The sequence below is a fragment of the Belonocnema kinseyi genome, chromosome 5, assembly GCF_010883055.1.
Source record: "Belonocnema kinseyi isolate 2016_QV_RU_SX_M_011 chromosome 5, B_treatae_v1, whole genome shotgun sequence".
In the NCBI taxonomy this organism is placed as follows: domain Eukaryota; kingdom Metazoa; phylum Arthropoda; class Insecta; order Hymenoptera; family Cynipidae; genus Belonocnema; species Belonocnema kinseyi.
This window is the reverse complement of record NC_046661.1, coordinates 15422530-15438745: the sequence shown is the minus strand read 5'-3', so window position 1 is coordinate 15438745 and position 16216 is coordinate 15422530. Positions and strand designations below refer to the sequence as shown.

The 16216-nt window shown below is 36.7% G+C and overlaps 1 protein-coding gene across 8 annotated transcripts in view; it reads left to right on the top strand.

The window, feature by feature from the left end:
* The window catches only part of LOC117172978, a 283642-nt gene that overhangs the window by 108209 nt on the left and 159217 nt on the right, over positions 1-16216 (top strand). For 6 of the 8 annotated variants that reach the window (XR_004467089.1, XM_033361311.1, XM_033361309.1 and 3 more), the window contains 2 exons: positions 10201-10392; positions 10461-10696. The exons of 1 other annotated variant lie outside the window; for it this stretch is intronic. Coding sequence is in view for 6 of the 7 variants with exons in the window: in XM_033361311.1 (XP_033217202.1) it covers positions 10201-10392; positions 10461-10696 (428 nt within the window). In the remaining variant the exon portion in view is untranslated. Of the gene's footprint in view, positions 1-10200; positions 10393-10460; positions 10701-16216 lie in introns of all 8 variants that reach the window. One more of the 8 variants, XM_033361312.1, reaches the window with a different exon arrangement.

Below are 16216 nucleotides of genomic sequence, written 5' to 3'. Positions count from 1 at the left end.
TATCTTCAGTGACCAAAAAGTTCCTACTTTCATAGGGTAATTTATCTGTGTTTATTATTTCGAAGAGAAATTTTTCAGGTTCAAGTATTACTACATCTGAAAGTTTTCGTCATTCTTTACTAAAGTGATTTTAGCGGTACAGCTTACTTGTTTTAATCTGTAGACAACATCTGTGATGTAATTAAAATTTTAATTGGTTATTTTCTGTATTTCGGCTACTTGTACAAGGAGAACTAGCCTGCAGTTTGACTGATGAGTCCAGCTTTCCATCTTTTTTAAATTCAGCACCGACGATTATTTGTTCGTTGAATGATGAATTCAGATTGTATGTAGTTGCTTGTAGCATTTGATTCCGGGGTGTATAAGTCATGATGACGCTGATCTCACTGAAGGCTTTCACAGTAAATTCTTCCTCATCGTCCGGAATTGTGGAGGGTTTTCTCAAGGTAATCGGGGGAGATTCTATTCTGTCCGATCGGGGGATTCAAGAACTTGTATTTTCGGTCGAATCCTTTCTTATCTAGTTGACTTACCACAACTCCCAAACCTTCATTTAAGGATTTAGTACTCAATATGAATGGCTTTTTGAGATCAGGATGTTTCAGGATTAAATATGAAGTCAGGAGTTCCTTTATTTTATTAAATTTTTCTTCACATTTATCTGGCAATTTAAAAGTTACATTTTTACTTTTTAAGTGATTCAAAGGGTTACATATTTTAAAAACGTTTTTAAATAAATTTGCAATAATACGACGCTAATTCCATAAACATTTATATGTCTTTGGAATTTTTTCGACGTGGGAAGTTTCAAACTTTTTCTACATTCTTTTTCGATGATCGAACTCCTTCCGGACCTAGAATATGTCCTAGATATTCCAATTCCTTGACCAAATATTTCCATTTATCGGGCTGGAGAATCAGTTTTGTTTCTCGAAGACTTTTGAAGACAGTTATGAGATTTTGTAAATAGAACGCAGTTTCTTCAATATCTTTCTCTGCTACTGCTACCTGATAAAAAACGTTAGCCATATCGACACATGACATATATTTTGCACAACCTAACATGCATAAAATTTCGTCGATGACGGGAAGTGGGTAATCATCCTACTGGTTGACCTTATTCAATTTGCCAAAATCCATAACCAGTCGCCATTTCTGCTTTCTGCTGATATCCATCTTCTTTTTTTACCATCCAAAAGTTTGCTTGGTAGGGTGAATATGAAGGACATATCAAACCTTAATCTTCGAATTATTATATTTGTTGCTCAATTTCTGATTTGAATAAAATCGGGTGTTTGTATAGGGGTATATTCACAAATTTGTCACTTTTTGCTTTAATTCAGTGTTCTACGTCAGTAACTAAAGGCATTGGGTCATTTAACAGGTAAAAATATCATTAAATTCTATCAAAAGATTTTTCATTTCATTTCTTAATTCTTGGTGTAAATGTTAAAGTGAACTTTTACCCAAGAGTTCGTGTATTTGATTCGTATTATTCCGAATTCTGGAAATAGAATAAATAGGAACTGCTTTTTTAGTTTGATACCAATTTTGTAGGTGAGTCTTTCTAACTTCTTGATTTAGATTATTATCAAGTATTATGGAGTTAACTTTTATTGTTTATTTGATCTGTTACAGGTTTAGGTTTAAAGTAATAAAATTCAAGGTCGTAGCATTTTTATATTTTTAAATCTTTTTTCCTTATCTCGGTATCTCTGCTTTCACTATTTGCGTTTATAGGTAGTTAGTACACGCACCTTGCCGGGGCTACTATATATTCCAGGTAGAATTTCTTTTGCGCTGATTATGTTATCGCATTTTAGGTAATTCCAACTCGATATGTTTGCATGAGGGTCTTACATATAAGATAACTGGATTGTCGTCACCATGAAGCGGGATGGAGATATGAGAAATATTCAAGGTGTTACAAAATAAAATCTATTTTTGCTTGGTTAGAAGTCAGCGAGTCTCGACCTAGAATGCCGTCATATGTGACCGGAAAGTTGTTACGTGCCACGTCGAACTTGTGTTCATTTTTATTTGGGGACAAGATGCAAATTCCAAACATCTTATGTATCCCGTCTGCTATCTCAAAACTTTTCTTATCTTCACCCGTTTCGTAGAAGTTATGACTCACTTCTGAGCTCCCGTGCTTTGAACCGTTTTCGCTACTCGAATCACCTTCACTTTCCGTTTTCTTACTATTCCTATACTCGCTAAATATCTAGCCTTTGTGATCCCTGTAATTACATAACTTTTAGGTTAAAGGTTCACTTCATCAATTCAATTTTTAAATGCAAAATAATAATCGAGCATATAAGACAATTTTGATTTTAGGTAATTAATTTCCGAGAATATGAGCATTCTAGAATAATGGATCGACCGATTATTCTTTTAAAATTCAGTTTTATATATTCTTCGATTATCGAGCCACTTGTGTAAAATAATACCTGCCTGGGTGTACTTTTATTCACTTGGTAAAATCCTCGTTTGTGATAATAAAATTATTTACTCACCCAGATCAGCCGTCAAAGTCCTTGCTTCATTTTCTTGAACTTTATTTTTTCCAAAAAGTCTCCCAGTGAGATAATTGTTATCTGCTCTAGTTGTCTACGGGTCTTGTAAAGAAAGCTTGGTGTCAGATCTTAGGATCTTGATTAATAACTTGTCTTTTTAACTAGGAATTTGCAGGAGCTTATGTCGTTGAAAATGATGCTGCGACGTATTCAGGTCGTTCAGGCATTTTCCACGTAGAAGGGCTGATCCAGTTGAATATGAGCTGGGCCATGTCACGGTCGCCAAATGTGAGCTAAAAAATGACGGTTTTTAGTTTTTAAACAACATCTAATTTTATGCGGGAAGGGATTAAAGAGGTTTTGGATACTTTTGTGTAAATCTTAGTATAACTTTATTTGGACAGTGTGTCCGCTTCAAGATATAGTATAAGAATGCTTCCGAGCCAAGAGACCAGCCGGCTTTTATAATCAAAAAATTATGGGTCAGCATTATGAGTCGTCGTGATCCCTTTCACAAGGTTCCACAGAACTTTAGAATGCCGGTTGGGTGCTTTTCCAATTAAGCTATTGAAAGTATCGAGAAAAAATTTTTTTCTCGAAAATATATGCTATTTCAAGCCAGGTGTTACATTTCTGATACAAGTAATTTATTAATCTGTGTTATCATCAAAACTAGTTACAAATGATCAGTATAGACGTCATTACACAATCTTTGAAATAAGAAATAAGAGCTATCAATCATGTTAAATTTTCAATTTACAGAAAATAATTAACGTCATTTTTGCACGATGAAAAATAAATATATGCAACCTTAAAATTGCCAGCCTCTGTCTCCGCGGCATACACCTAATACTTATCTACTATTGACAATATTTACAGTTTTTGAACACCTACTTTTTCCCCTATTTAAAATCTTGTATTCTTCATTCCTATTCCTTCTTCCCTATCTTCTTGTCCATCTTAACTAACAGCCCCTTTACCCATGCTACTGCCATTTTGTCCCCCCTTTTATGCAACAATGCCTCCATGCTTATCCCACTCCTTTCCACACACAGTTCCCGTTAAACTGTGACTCTCTTATTCTCTCCTCTACTTCTGCGTTCTCTCTCCATGCCATTCTTTTTAACCATCTCATATACTTTCCTGCCTTCCTCGTGCATCCTTCTAACTTCATCCATCTGCAATCCATTAGATCTAAAATAAATTTTCCTTTCCAGCTCCATCTTCGAACACGTACGTCTATTCTCCTTCTTCCACCAAAACTCTCTAAGCAGCTTACTTCCCCCTCTTCCAAAAATTTCTCCTCGTATTTACACGCTCTAATGAAGCTATTAGACAGATACAGAGTAAAATCTTTTTTTCTCAAATATACGGTATCTCATGCCACGTATTCCATTTATGATAGGAATGATTCAGGAGTCTGTATTATCACCAAAACTAGTTACTATCGAGCAGTGTAATGATCTATCTAAAATCTAAGAAATGAGAAATTAAAGCTATCGATCAAGTTGACTCTTAAAATTACAGAAAATACTTAACATCATTTTCAAAAAGATGGAAAATAAATATATATTACATGTTTCTTAAAGAAGATCTACTCAATTCGCTGAATTTTTCAATTCAAATCAATAATATCTCAAATAATTTTTAAGATGTCGATCGGTTACAGAAATAATATAAGGTCACACTGCTACCCATTTTCCAACGCCTTACGGCGCTGCATTATTTGCATTATTTAAAATCTGTTTGGTGCTTTTTGGTTTCGCTCATTATTTGTTATTTACTTCTTATTTTACATACATCTTAGCGATCAAAGTTAAAAAGTTGCTACTTTTTTTGTTTGTTTTATTTTAAAGACGGATTTTTCTGTAGAATGTGACAATTGATGCATAATGTAATATTCATTATGTACTTTATTAAATCATCCATTCTTCAGATGAAAATTAGTTCATATTAATTTCAGAGAACATATTGTAATTTACAAAAATATTTCTTTAATTTCCTGCATTTCTCTTCTTGAAAGTTTGTCTTTTTCTGGCATAAAATTCATCCATTGGTTGAAAATTCATTTCTTTTATTAACATTTTTATTATTGGCATTTATTTTTTTAAATCATTTTGCTAATTTAAATATTTATTTTGTTATCAAAGAATTATTCTCAAAAGTTGAAAATATTAAACTGAGATTTAAAAAAATTTTCTCCTTCACACAACTGAATAATTTTCAAAATTTTTATTGGTTACAAATTTAAACATTTGAAATTTCATGGTAAACGCTGGATTTTGAATTTTTCCCTATCATAAGTTTAAATTTTGTGATTCAAATGAAAATAATTGAATTTCGAAAAGTATAATTGCAAATTTTAGATATGTGAACATTAAAATTATTGTTAACTGAAAATAATAATTTAAGTATTTTTCATTTTAAGATAGAAATTGAGTGTACAATTTTAAATTATTTAACTTTTAATACTTTTAATCACAGCAATCACTTCGATTGCTTCTCGCAAACGCTTTATTTACTGACAATATATAATGCTCATATCCGGCAACAGCAAAATTCCTTCTGAGATCAAGAAATATTTGTTAAAGTACCGTTTAAGAACCTGAATCCCGATTTATCGAATATTTGTTACATTATTTGAGTGCGATTTTCAGCGAAATTCAGTATGAAAACTTCACTAGAGGGATATAAAAGTTCTCAAGATAGTTCAAGGAAGTGTATAGCCAGTCGAAAATGCTATAAATTAAACAGAATTTTATGTTAGATTTTAATATAATCTTATATGAAGGCATTTAAATTAAAATTGTTTTTGGGTCCAGAACATAATTCTTCTTCATGAATAAAAACTAAAAACTTCAAGCCTTTACTTGTCTTGTGGAGTTACTACGTCCATGGAATTACTCCAAATGAATAGAGTACTACCGGTCCGGCAAGCATGTTCGTTGCAGATACTTTGTTCCTCGCCAAAAGTTCGGAAGACTAAATCTGCCAGATGAGACGTTTGTATCTGCTTCGGAGAGTATTCTTTATAGATGTCACATCCTGAATGCGGCTCTGTGGCACGACCAGGTATGTATAAGTCTCTCCAGCACAAAGGTGTCGTATAGCGCTTCTATCAACGAGCTCAGGATCTTCAGGGATGCCATTAAGTTTTCCTCGCTTCAATTCAACCTTGGCATGGATCTTAGGATCGTCAATGTAAAATGCATGAGTGACCTTGAACATTCGATCTGCAGGTTTGCCGCACAAGTACCCGTCGGAATGGCGAAGTGCTAGAGATAGTGGCAATAATGTAAGACAAAAGAGGAGTGGGCTCATGGTGTCGCCCTGAAAGACAACTCTCTGAAAGGTGACCTTGTTAGTTGTCACACGATTTTTTCCAGATGAGATAGTAAATCTGGTTTTCGAAAGCGGCATCAATCTTTCTATGCCCTTAACTATTTGCGGGTGAACCTTTAGGATTTCCAAAAGACAGATGATAAGTCCATGGGAGGTCGAATCGAAAGCTTTCCGATAATCAATCCAGGCCATCGATAGGTCACGCTGGTAGAATGCTGCACCTTGCAGACACATCTACCGATTAGCAAGTTCTCCCGACATCCTGCTACGCCTTTCTTTGAGCCTCGTTGTTCATATATTTCTTGCGACTTTTAATATGAGGCGAAAATACGGGCCAAATGCTGATGAGTTGAAGAAAACTTCTTCCACCAGAAGGTTTTGATACAATCTGGTCCCGGTTTGGAATAGTTCTTCATCCTTCTTAATACTTTTTTCACCTCCTCGGTAGTGATGGGTGGGCTTTCTTTATCAGGTGTTATGAGGGCATCACATAACTCCTTGAAGCTATTTATATTTTCTGAGTCCTCGTTCAGTCTATGCTGCACTTCGTAGACTTCGCACAAAATACTTCGACCTCCTCTGGTTTGGGTGTGTGTTCGATAGTAACTGGAGGGTCTTAGAAGAGTCGAGATGGGTCAGAGAGAAACTGTTAATTTTCTCTGACCCACCTCTCCCTCCGCTCTAGACTTCTTTTAGCGTCAGATAGTATCCGTATTCTCTCAACAATATGCTGCCTGATGGTCAGCAGCTTTGACTTATTAAGTGTGTGATAACGGGTCCGGAGTTCGCGCGCGAACTTTCGAACCTTGGCGGTAAAATTCCTGCCAGATGTGATGTAGTCAATCACACACTGAATGCGGGACGCGTACTGTTTTTCCCAGCCTATCTTTATAGCAGTTGATGCATTCGTCTTTTGGTATTATGATCAATCGTTGGTTTTATTTTACGGTTCGCATCATCCAAAGCTCTCGCTGCATTATACACACAATAATTGATAGCCCAGAGGTCGGATTCTCCGAAAAAATGTCCACGAAGCTCGTCATCCATTTCAGCCATTCTTTAGGCTTGAGAGAAACCTTGGTGTTGATGTTTCTCCGGGTCATGAAGCATCGCTCTTCCTCTATTGGATGCCTGCCCGCGGTTGGTCTTAGTGTCGCCTCTCTTTCTCTGTTGCCGGCTTGTTCTGTCTGTGGTAAAGTAGGCGATCCCGTCGATCCATCGCATTGAATCTATTTTCATTGGATCCCCCAGTTCTAGATTGGTGGGCATTGTGGGCCGACCCATTTGCGGGAGCCCTATGCGTTCTGTTACTACCGCACTTACTGCAACTATATTTGATGTTGTAATTTTTTTTCACGAGAAGCTAGGGAAAGGGGCTCGTCTATCCTTGCAGAGCCCCGCATGCAAGGATAAGGCTGCGACTGTGAGAGGTCGCCCTGTATCCCAGAGTCACCGTTCTAGACACCTCACCCAGGTGCCATTCAGCTTTTGGCACGGTTTTCACACGTCCGCTTGGGGGTTAATTCCTTCGGGACCACCCCTGGACAATTGTGCGTGACTATCTATCTAATTTTGTAACCATATTCAGCAGAAACCCTTGGTACAGGGACCCTCTATCCGCAATCCAAGGACGCGTTCGGTGGCTTTGTCATAAGCCCTTCGGTTTGATTCTAGAGGAATCAAAACCGAACCACGATTTCGCTGGGAGCGGGTGCAATTTTCCAGATTAGCACACGCTCCCGGTGAAATCGCGGTAAAATTTCAGCACCAACCACGTCTCACGCCCGTGAGACAGGTGGTTACAGTCCGTAACGGAATCAATACAACGATCCGGCAAAAGTTTCGTACACCCTGAGAACACGGAGTGATCCAAGGACTACCGCCTTCTGCATTTTTCCCGTAAGTGTTTTAGCATATTGTTGACATGCAGGTATGCTTTTCAGGCTATTAACGAGTGAAAGCTTGGCACCTCCAAGAGCGCCGATGATAAGAACGATTAGTTTAACAGAATATTCCGGGTATAATCGTTGCAACTCCCTTATAAGGTCTTTGTAACTCTCTTTCTTTCCATTGCAAAAAAAACGATTGCGATTACTCCGTGACCTTATAATGGGAATTTTGATGTAAAATCCTAATTTCGCCAATTTAAAAGTTGATCTTGCTGTTTGTTTGAGTTTTTGTTACATGATACGGAAGGAATACTATGTGGATACTAGGAGCCTAATCTGTAGCTTTATGAGGTTGATGACTATAAATTTCTTGTTATTGGTTTTTTTATTATTATTATTATTATTTACGGAATCATGGAAAGAAATAGGGCATTAAAGCACAAAAGAAGCAAAAGTTACCAAATGAAAACAAATTATGCAGTAAGCAATGGGCAATAGTAGACGAAAGTAACACAAAGCAGAAGGTGAAAGTGAGGTTATAAATGCTCATGAGAACACTCGTAAAGGTAATTTATCCTAAAGAGAAGAAACGTTCGAAAAGTGTTGTATACAAAAGAAAATAGAAGTGTAGAAATATATAAAAGTTCAGTTGGTTAGTTGGTTGTAATGTGGGTGCGTGGAGGGGCGTGAAGCACCGCTTGGCGCTCAAGCTACAAAGCCTATTGTGCCGCACCCGTGTTTAGTCTTAAAGCAGTACTTCGAATTCGGTCATCTTCGTCGAGTGTTTTTGGCTCTCGGCGGCTTTCCGTTGTGACCAAAATTCTGAGATTATACCTCTCAGGTGCAATGTCTACCCATCGTGCAGCAAAAGACGCCCGTCCTTGTCACCGGTAAACAAAGTGAGCCTCGCCAGCTGCGCAATCCGCGAGTCCCCCTAGGAGGCTAGGCTAGGGGGAGCCATCCATCTGAGGGCATCAGTTAGACGCACAGATTCGAAGCAGTGCCCTGGTGTCTTATGTAAGTGTATGTGTGTGTATGTTCATTATTGGAAAGCGTCCAGCAACCATTCCGTGTGGTTGTCCCCGTACGGAGCCTCCAAGCACAAGGAGATCGCTGAATCTTTTTCGAGTTTTCTCTAAATCAGCTTTGACCCCTAAGGTTGGTCCCATGTACATAGCCCGTTTATCCTTGGTAAGGTATCAGTTTTTTCTGAGGGGATCTACAGTTTAAAGTGAGTTTCGACCCACCGAAGTCCCGCTAAAAGTACATGGCAAAATTTCCATTGGTACCGGCACAGGGATCGAACCCCAGTCCTCTTGCTTGAAAGCTTTGCGGGCTACCGTCTGACCCACTGGGACCCTTCTATAAGTCCAGTTGCATCGTGTAAAAATAATTTATAGACTCTGCAATTAGAGTTCTACAATACGATTAAAAAATAATAAATAAAATATATTTTTCATACTAATTGAACGTTTTTTGTTTTTCATGTACACAGTGTAAACAATCAATTTCCAATTTAATATTTTCTTAATCCCAGAAGAACTTGAATTGTAATTATTGAGAAATCTCGTAAACCAAAACACGTCACCATATAACCTATAATCAAATTCGAAATTAGTAGGGAAATAAAGCAAAGACTTAAAAGGGACTTTACTCTTTAGTCAGGCAAAAGAAAGACACTCTCACTTAAATCTGGTAATTGAGTCTAGGCTAATGCCTTTTCTACAAAGTGTGACGTTCTTGTCGGGTCCTTTTTAGATTTCCCGTTCAGAGCCCTAATAAAGTCAGGGCAAAATAACTCGAAAATAGCGTTACAAATGCTGATGACACAATATTTTCTTGATCCAAGAAAACATTGACTTCAAGTAAATGCAGTAGAATAAAGATACTAGCTTTTCCTCATTCCAACACATTTTCTTAAAATAAGATGAATTTTCATGGTTCATTTAAATATTCCATAGTCTGTATTGGTACCGATATTTTGTTAATCTAATGCTACATTTTTTCGTATAATGATTCAATAATAGTGAGAACAAAGGCTGAAAATGTATGTTTCTCCACTTCTTATACATAAGGACTAATACGAATTTGCATTTTGAAAATGTTTATGGTGTCGATCCTGCACACACTCTCCGACATTTTTGGACTTTTTTTGCTCCAAATCACTGAGAGCAATTCTTATAAAATTTATCTCGTAGATTAATAATCTGCTGAAAGAATACTCTATCTAGACAAGCTAGAGTACTTTTTCAACAGATTTGTTATCTTAGGACAAAGTTTGATAATAATCACCCATAATTACTTAAAAGAAAAACACCACGTCGAAAATTGAAACCTCATGTGATAAAAAGTTTCGCTTACTTACCCAGCACATAGAAAAAATACGTTAAATGACAATTATCAGAAAACAGAACTTATGCAGATCAGTGTAATACGAATTAAATGATTTCTAGGAAAGGATACGAAGTCAAAAAAATCTAAGAATCAGAGGGAGACTTCATTGACACTAGCTGAGTTAAACGATGTATTACTTCACGTGCCATCTTTTGTACCAAATTTTACAGCGGTAAATGATCCAATTTGTCAACAACACGGAAAAATATTTCTACGGCAGTTACGTGGCTTCAAATTGTGGGCTTTACAAAGTAAGGATTTTGATTTTGATAAATTAATACGGTAGGATATAATACATTTTTGTTTGATTGAATTTCAGTGCTAGATTCGAGTGGGAAAATCCCTTCTAGTCTGTTGCGCGGAAACGTCAACCAGTTGGGTGATTTTGATCAATGCCTTGGCATTAGCACACGCGTGAAGGTCGATAAAATAACCGTGAAGGTCCAAGGCAAGTACTGCCTTGCCACAGTAGACCTACATGCTGCTCATTCTGATATGAAACTTCCAGTAAATTTGATGGAGAGTAGAAGATTTATTAGAGGAACTATGCGAGACGTAGGTAATCATTGGTTATTATTTATCCTCTGTCTGTAGAAACTTCCGTTTTATGTAAAAAGACAGTACCTGCAAAATCAGAGATAGCCACCCATGACGAAAATCATTATATTTTTTTTTCGTCTACTTTGCCATATTTATTGATTATGTGTATATATGTGACGTGCGCCGAAGAAACGAGGCTTACTCAGGAAAAACAAAAATTGAGGTTTTTACACCTTTCGATATTTTTTTAGTTGTTCTTTTTAATGAAACCATGAAACAAAAATCCGAGTGTTATTATTGCTAATAATTGAGTTGTTAGGTACTCGAGAAATCATGCTTTTGCTCGAGATCCCGTGACACACCTCCCACCACTCACTTCTTCTCCGCGTCTCATCTATACACTGTCCGTGAGCCGCGTCAACGACGCCGCTACAGTAGCATCTCGATTATCAGGCCTTGGATTATCCGAGGCTCCGCGTTATCCGAGGCAACGATACTCATCCAAGCATTCCGCATTAACCGAGGTGTATGCTTGGATGTTACGGAAAATAATTAATAAAACAGATGAAGCTGCTAAGCCTAATTCTAAATGCGCACAGTAGTTTGCAATTGCGGCTTGTCACAAAATGCCTTGGGTGCTCCTTGATTGCAAGCTAAAACATTGAGCTTCAATAATCAATAAAAGATTGTTGCCATGTCACAGAAAACAAAAAAATTCGTAGTGAGTGTAGAGGAGAAATTGGAAGCATTTAAAAGATTGGATAAGGGAGAAATTCTTTAGGATTTCGCCGCCAATTATGGTGTTGGAGAGATTACTGTGGGTGATTGGCGTCGAAATCGACCTAATTTAGAGAAATTCACGACAGAATCTGGTGGTGCGATGACAAGTCGTAAAACTATGAAACCTACAGAGTACGCTAAAGTTGACAAAGCTTTATTTCTATGGTTTACTTAAATGGGGGAAAAAGAACTGCCAGTATCCGGTAAGCACGCTTCATATTTTTAAATAAATGTTTTTTTTTCAATATGGCTAGATAGGTGACAGAAAAGACACGCTATTCGTCAATTGAGCATCTGTGGCGAAAAACTTTCAGCTGATGAAGGTGGATTAACTGAGTTGAAAAAAGAATTCGAGAAGCTCGTCGAGAAAGAAGGATACTCGCGTGATAAAATTTATAACTGCGTTGAGACTGGCTTGAATTCCAGGATGATGCCTTCTAAGACGTTAGCTTGGCGAGAAGAAGCGGTTGCTCCGGGTATAAAAAAATAAAGAAAGGATTAGCATTTCATCATGCAGTGACGCCCCATCGCATCCAAACGAGTCAATTCTCAGAAGTGAATACATCATTGTCAAGTTTTTTCCGCCTAATGTAACGTCTATTTGACAACCAATAGATAAAGGCATACTCAAGACGTTAAAACGTCATTACCGACGTTTTTTACTCAAGAAATTCTAGAAAAAAGCACGGCTCGCAGTATCCTCAAAGAGGGTTTGCTTGGTCCCTGGTTGTGATGACGTCGATCGAACCGATTCTGAAGAATGGATTTGTGGTGACGATTGTAAACAAGAACTCACTGACGATGAAATTGACCATCTCGTCAATTCTGGAGAAGAAATCGCGGACGATATGGAAGATATCGAAACGGAAGAAACTCCGCAAATCAGCCACGAAGAGGGATTAAATGCGCTCGAACTATCGCTCAAATACATCGAAGAACAACCGGAAAGTACTGCAAGTGATCTCTTACTAATAAAACGATGGCGACATATTGCCACGTTAGTTACAATTCTTTGTACCAAAAGGATAAATTCACATTCGTAAGTTGTTTACTTTTATTTGTTAAATGTTTATGTTTATTTTTATATTTAAAATATATCAAAAATAGATAACTTTTCCAAATTTTGTACTTCTTCAGTATTATCCGAGTTTTCGCTCATTCGAGGTATCTTCTCTCCACATTACCTCGGATAGTCCAGGTTCTACTGTATATGTGTGACGATATTGTGGTAAGTAAAGAGGGAAGATTTCTTGAGTCTGCCTTCTCCCCTAAAAGTCGCGTCTATCAGGTGGACTTCGACTGCTCGCCCTTTAAAATCTCACTTTCAGAGTAACCCCCTTTCTTCGGCGCAAGTTACATATCATGAGATATGCTTAATCAATTTGGTTGTGCCCTTTTCATGTATGCAGATGACATTTTTTGTTGAATTGATGACATTTAAAAATGTAAATACTGGAAAAATCTTGAAATAGTTTTATACGTTAGGGAAATTTTTATGCAATTAAGGCACATAAAAAAACTGGGCTTTCTATTGGAATCGAGATTAGAACCTATTTTTGTTTCCAAACGAGCTGCAACAAAAAGAAACATTTCTTGCTAAAAATTAAATCAAAATGATCAATGTTCTCTAAATGAATCCAAAGTATGGTTTCCAATTGTTCTAATAAAGCTTTTTTGTCACTTCTGCCTTGACTCACTTCAAATATTTTACAAGTCGTTGATACTCATTTTACTGTATAATTCGGATTAAATAATATTGCACTTGGAGTAATTTAATAAAAAAACTAAATTTATGGACATAAGTTATTCTGAAAAGGAAGATAGTGCACATAGGATATGACAGATCTTGAGGTTATGCTAAAAATCCGACAATTTCAACTGAGCGTGTACCAAAAAGCGGGGGACTTTTTAAAATGATATAAGAAAAATTTGTTATGTTAATATTATATTTGTTCAAAAGTTAGGTATTCCTATCATTCAATTCAGCTGGTTAAAAAATAATAATAAGTGCTTGTGAATATTTATCTGCCTGATTAATAGTATTGATAAGCGGGCATTTATGCCAGGTAGAATAAATTGAATATGCAAGGATGTAAAATCTTAAATAAACTGTTTATTTCAACAGATAATCATCGAGTATATGTAAGAGAATCGTTCGTACCTATCGTTAGCACGAACTGCTCACTAGAGCATTTCTCTACCGTCTTCGCTGATCAAAGTTCCTAGCTAGTAAAATTTTGATTTAGTGAAATTGTCCATAACAGTATTTATTGATTTTAAATAGACCTATCAATGAACTAAGAAGAAACCTTAAAAAACAGTTCCTTTAGAGTCTAAGTCCTAAATGATGCCTACTTTTATTTTAGCCTCAACATTACTGAACCCCCAGTTTTTTCAGAGAACGTGCTCATGCTGCAAGTCTCCAGAAGTAGGTCAAATGTAATAATAGCTACTTTTCTTGACAATAAATGGTTTCAATTCAAATTCAGTATTTTTTTACTCAGTTTATTTAATTTCCCCTTAAAGTTCGAGTTTAAAGTTTAAGACTACCGGACTTTGAATACTTGAAAAAAGTATCGGAAAGGAGCTTAAGCAGAATAGGTCAAGTGTTCCCACTTGAAATTATTGTTTTTCTTTTTCAATTGGGTAGAAGCTTAGTTGAATTATAGTCCTAGTGCACCCACATTAATTCAACAAACCATAGGTCCGCTTCTCAATCAGTTGACAATATACAGGGGCCCGAAATGTTTACTTTTTCAGGTGATTTTTTACCTTTACGTCCTAGGTATAAAATTTGTGTAAACATGTGTGCGAATAAATCCGCAGTGCGTGCGTTCAAGTTGAAACGCAGATTAGATATACATTGTATTGAACATTGTCTAATAATATGACAATTTGATGTAGTAAATAAGTAAATCCAAGCAAACAATTCCAAATTTTGTGCAGTAGGATGTACATCATACGTAGAGAATTTTCACATCAGGTAAAAATCCTTTAACACTTGAATATTATTTAAAACAACCAAATTCGCGCACTTAAAATATGTGAAGCACTATGAAGTGATTTTTTAAACTTAACTTTTGCACTATACTTTGTATTGAATAGTGACGATTATAGGTTAGTATTTTCACGTCAAATCTTAAAGATTTCTATGCACGAATGAGGCTGCGAATGAGGTGTACTGTTGCAAAGAGGCTCCAATTTATTTATAAAGTAATTATTTTTGGTGAATAGACAATTGAGCGAAAACTCAGTAATAATTAAGTATGACTTTTATCGATTACACAGGCCGACAAAAAGTGACAAAAGTCAAAAGTCAGAAAGCAGACTAATCATTTCCGAAGGATTTTGATGCGCTGAATCCAAATACGAACTCAAAATTGCTCCTGTACGTCAGGTTTTCAAGATAACCCAACCTAAAAGTGCAAAAAACGCGTTTTTAGCTGTATTTGATGTTATGTAACCGAACAAGAAAAACGTCTACCACAAAAGCTAATATGGAATTTGAAAGTACTAATCTTTCCCTTTCAAACCTACTTGGATTTATTAGGATATCTTTATTTTTCACCAAAATATTGTAATTTGAAATTTTTTATTTTAGCGTTTTAACCCATTAACGCTGAGGTGTTCAGATTTACGACGCATTCTCTGTTGCTGACGGTATGATATTTCTTCTTCAAAATATTGTCTCAGGGGTTTTCGAGGGTGCCCTTTCTATTGCCGGTGTCAGTTTCTCGTTATAACCCCTAGAAGATCCAATATCGCGGCCACAATGTAGGGCTTTAAAAAAACAAAGGATCCCGCACACTCGCTGCGACGCTTTTATGACGTGTTATGCGTAGGTGATGTAACTCGTTTTTTGCTACAAATCTTTCCGTGATAGAGATTACGTTTGAGTTGCGGGCTAACGGTTGGATGCGTAGGTAATAAAATTCTTTTTGTCGCATCTCAGTTTCGTATATCTATTCAATTATTTTATTTAAAACAATAGTTGTTACTGTCATCGCCAGGCAAGGAATTACTTTGGGACCGAGGCCCTGCGCATGCCAGAGCGGTCCTGCAATAAATCTAGTTCGGAAAAAGGATTACTGATGCTTATTTTTGCATCTTGCTGACTTTTTAATCATTCCTGTGAATTTTTAATGGTAGCACTTCCCTTTTCCAAATACTCGTCATGTCTTTTTCGTAAAATATCTAACAATTCTTGATGGGTGCATGACGTCGCTGTGGCTAAGGCTGCAGGTAAATTGGCTTTTGTTCCAAAGGTGATTTTAAAAGGCATTATTCATGTGCTTTTTTAACCCGCGGTATTAAACATTAAGCAGATTAGGCTCAATTTTTGGTCCCATTCATCTAATTATCGGCCACATATGTCTTTAACAAATATTTAATTGTTTCGTGAGTTCTCTGAAGCGCCTCATATCTTTGTGGACGGAAGGCAGTTTTTAAATGTGCTTAAGGGGGACGCCCTATGTAACGGCTTCAAAAAATCGATATTTTTTTGCTTTAATGGAAGCTCGTCATCCCAAAAACATGCTGTAAATGTTTCAGAGTCGCAGGTGCATTCTTTAACCCTTAAAATGCGCCCTGCCTGCCTCGCACTAGCCTGCATACATATATAGTTGAAATGATTGTCTTTTGTGCGAACCTCTCTGAACAGGAAAAAATTTTTTAACAATTATTACATTCTCATAAGAGAAGGTATTAAATTTGTGTAAGATTTGCCCCCCCCCCTCCGTTTTTGCCAAATGTCCA